Source organism: Coregonus lavaretus (assembly GCF_964263955.1).
Source record: "Coregonus lavaretus genome assembly, chromosome: 27".
In the NCBI taxonomy this organism is placed as follows: Eukaryota; Metazoa; Chordata; class Actinopteri; order Salmoniformes; family Salmonidae; genus Coregonus; species Coregonus lavaretus.
The window spans coordinates 5,196,691-5,200,691 of record NC_140014.1 but is presented as its reverse complement, the minus strand read 5'-3'; the positions used below and the strand labels follow the sequence as shown (position 1 = coordinate 5,200,691).

Here is a 4,001-nt window from a genome sequence, read left to right as displayed (position 1 = left end):
CACAATAAAACAATTTAAAAGGCGCGTTAGACAGGATTACCTAGACATACTGACCAGCTCAAATAGACAGAAGCGTGCTATTTGGCAGACCAATCCAAACTCATCTCTCGGCATGTCCAGCCCACTCATTATCTCAGCCAATTGTGGCTAGCGGGAAGGTTGCTGTCTTTTTCTTTGGCTAAACCAGCTAGGCTCGTAATTTAACAATTGTATTTGTATTTACAGATGGCATACAAGTTTGTTATGAAGGCACATGAAAGTTCACATGTTCGATAAGGCATTTCTGCCAAAAAACGCATTTTGATAAATAAAAAAAGTTTATGTTCAAACGGCTCTCCTGTGAAGTAGTGACCTGCGACATACGCCTAGTTTCCTGAAACAGGTCACAACTGTGGCCACACTCCAAGAAAGCCAGCATCCGATGTTCCAGTCCCTTTTATAGAACCCCCAAGGCAAAGGAAACTGTGGGAGACCAAGGAACACCTGGAGAAGATCTGTAATTTATAGATGTAAGAACTGAACTACTCATGGAACTTGAGAAACTGGCCCAAAAGTGAAGAAGATAATTTGTGGATGACCTATGCTCCTCAAGGAGTAAAAGGGTTTAAGTCTAGTAAGTTGAGCTCTCAAGTGCCCCTCAGGATACAAGTCGTCTCTCCATCCTGGATACTCGAGACGTCTGTGTCCTTATCACTGCCGATGCTGCTCCTGACAGAGATACTGGCGATGAATGAGTTAATCTTTTGGGTGTACAGGTCCCCGACATTCAAGTAAGGTTTGCTGGGGTCGGGGATCTTAATATCGTTATTATTGCATTGGTCGGCCTCATTATTGCTCTGATTGGCATCCATGGCCTTTTGCCTTTGGTAGTACATGGAGAACTTGTTGAAGATAATGGTGATGGGCAGTGCCACCACCAGCAGCCCACAGATGATGCACAGGGTTGCCACCAGCTTCCCTAACACCGTCACCGGGCAGGTGTCGCCGTAGCCCACCGTCGTCATGCTAATAGTGGCCCACCACCAGCCCACGGGGATGGTCGTTATGTCCGACTCCTCTGACTCCTTCTCCACAAAGTAGATGAGCGCGGAGAAGATGGAGATGCCCACATAGAGAAAGAGCATCAGGAGGCCCACCTCGTGGTAGCTATGCCTTAGCGTGGCACCCAGCGAGCGCAACCCCGCTGAGTGGCGCGCCAGCTTGAGGATGCGGAAGATGCGCATCAGCCGCAGGATCTGCACCACCTTCCCCACGTTTTCCAGCTCCTCGTTCTCCTCGTCCATTGTCTCGAAGGCCAACGTGGCATAGAAGGGCACGATGGATACAAAGTCGATGATGTTGAGCGCGTTGCTCAGGAACTTCCGGGGGCACGGTGCCACGGAAAGCCGCACCAGGAACTCCACAGAGAAGCTGAAAACGCACACAGCCTCAAAGATAGTCAGTACCGGGTCTTCAATCTCCTTGTCGTTGAGGTCCACCTGGTGGAACTCGGGCATGCTATGGATGCACATGGCCACGATGGAGGTCAGCACCATGGCCAGTGAGGCCACGGCGATCACCTTGGCCAAAGGTGAGTAGCCTGGGTTCTCCAGGCGCAGCCAAATGTTCTTGCGGACCTCCGAGCACCAGGTGCCCTCAAACTTCTCCAAGTCCTTGTCTATAGTTGAGAGCTCCTCCATGGATGAGTCAATGCTCCCGAACTGCTGCTGCTGCTCATCGCTCCTCCGGTCCCAGTCCTTGTCCTCTGCAAACTCCCTCTGCTCCTGAAACTTGTTGCTGCAGCAGGAGTCCAGGTGGTGCTCCTTGATGCCCCAGTATTCAATCTCCTGGCTGAAGGAGAAGACACACAGCTCCTCCATCAGGTGGATCTTGCCGGTGTGGTAGAAGTTGAGGACATAGCGGAAGAAGCGTGGGTTGCGGTCAAAGTAGTACTCCTTGTCAGTGGGGCTGAAGTCATCGCAAAGCTCCAGGATGGCCTCCTCTGAGACGCAACCCAGCAGGCAACCCAGGCGGGTCCCGGGGAAGCGCTGCAGGATGCTGCGCTCCACGCGATGCTTGAAGCCGCCCACATTCAGGTTGAGGAAGCTTTCGTCCGTGCCACGCCTGTGAAGGATCTGGCCATACAGCATGGTGGATCTGTGGCATGGGTGGAGCCTTACGAGAAGGTGGAGGCGTTCACTGCTCAATGCTTGCTCAGGTCACTTCCAGGCTGAGGATCCATCACCTACACAAGGAAACAATATACCAACATCAGTGACTGCCACAAGCCACAGCATTGGTATACTATATCTGTTTCAAACTGTGAGATCAAGAAGAAAAAACGATTTGCACACTTTTAAAAGAGCGGCCCGAGTTTGAGACATTGTGTGAATTAATACTTCTTCCACAATATATTTTGGTTCTGAAAAGCTTTGTGCTTTCAGCAAACAAATAGTATATTATTTATTTATCACAAATAATGATATCTTATAAAACATAATAGTACTATACCTTATCATAGTGCTTAGGCCTACATTACAGTGCTTTATATGAACATGATACCTTGATATTGTTCCACAGTATTGGGTTAATTGAAACCCAAGTTGAGATATTAGATATCAAGATTTCAAACAATATGACTTTGACTACAATTGTAGATGGCCCATAGCCATGCTACAATCCCTGTGCTTCATAAACCCATCCAATCCAACATTAAAAACAATAACATTATTTGATAAATTATTGGTTTCTACATTTAGTCCTTTTTACATAGATGCAATTTTTAAAAGTAGTTCAGAACGTTCCTACATCAATGTAATAATGGATAATAAAGCATATTCAGAAGAGTTGTGCCAAGCCTAAGAGCTGAAACTGAAGTTAATGTGACACAATACAAAACAACAACAGAAACCACAGCACTATCTAAGAAAGTTAATTGTAGACTCCCCACAAACAACAAAACCTCAACAACAAAGTCACATACCTGTCTTTCGGGGATCCCCTTTATATTAAAGAACATTATTCCAGAGGCAAACTTATTTTGCTGAAAGGCTCGTCAACTCGCACTCGTGTTCCTCCCATGGCCCATCACACCGATTCAGTCGGGATGCTCCGGGCGTTTTGAAGAGGAGCAAAGTGATTCAATGGCCAAGGGAAACATCAATGCGTCACTCAGTGGTCCATTTACCAGTAGCATGCGCGCTCGCACTTCTCACTCCCCAAGCTGCGCACTATCCACTTGGTGCACGCAGCGTCCCCAGAGCCAGATAAGATAATAAGCTGAGTAGACAGGAAAGATTCTTCAAGGGAAATCTAAGTGAGATCTCACATTTCAAGGCTATTCATTGTAAATTAAGCTTGAAACACAATGTGCAAGAAATGCTGAATTGACAATTCCAAATGCAAGATGAACAAAGCATTTTGGATGGTGGCTCACCAGTCTCAGTTAACATTGTTATTAGTCAATATTGACAAATCTTGAATGTTTAGACATACTTATGTTAGACTACTACTTCACCACAAAAGCATGACCAATATCAAAGTATAGGACAGTATAATGCTGTATAATATTAAAATGGCATGATATTCATTTACAGACATAAATAAATTGAGAGCCTACTCTCATACTAGTCCCTCCTATTTTCTGCATATTTCTCGTGACATGAGCCTAGTCAGCCTACCCATGTTTCTTTCTATCAATATATTATGTTTATGAGTGAATATTATAGGCTCATCTGGGGGCTTTCTACAATCTAATGACAGCAAAGCCAGCACTAACAGTGGCAAAATGTAGATAACTGGCAACTGGGATAGGGAACTTTACTTAGATTGGAAATCTTACTCAGAAATAAATATACAAATGTATATACATAAAACAACCAGCAATGAAAATGTAAAGCTGATAAGGTAGCACAGTGGAACAGGCCTGTGTCATCAGCAATTCAGCCACCTTTTCAGTATCCACACTGACTATGGGTAGAACCTGCCTCATGGGCCTTCAAGCTGCAGTCTGCATTTGGTAC

At 45.6% G+C, this 4,001-nt stretch overlaps 1 protein-coding gene across 1 annotated transcript; it reads right to left on the bottom strand.

Moving 5' to 3' along the window:
- Positions 1 to 626: 626 nt before the first annotated feature.
- On the bottom strand, positions 627 to 2,129 carry LOC311102350 (delayed-rectifier potassium channel regulatory subunit KCNS3-like; the record flags this gene model as incomplete). The annotated part of the gene is made up of 1 exon (XM_084143666.1): positions 627 to 2,129. One exon carries the CDS (start codon positions 2,127 to 2,129, stop codon positions 627 to 629), a length of 1,503 nt encoding a protein of 500 aa, XP_083999792.1.
- Positions 2,130 to 4,001: the final 1,872 nt, after the last annotated feature.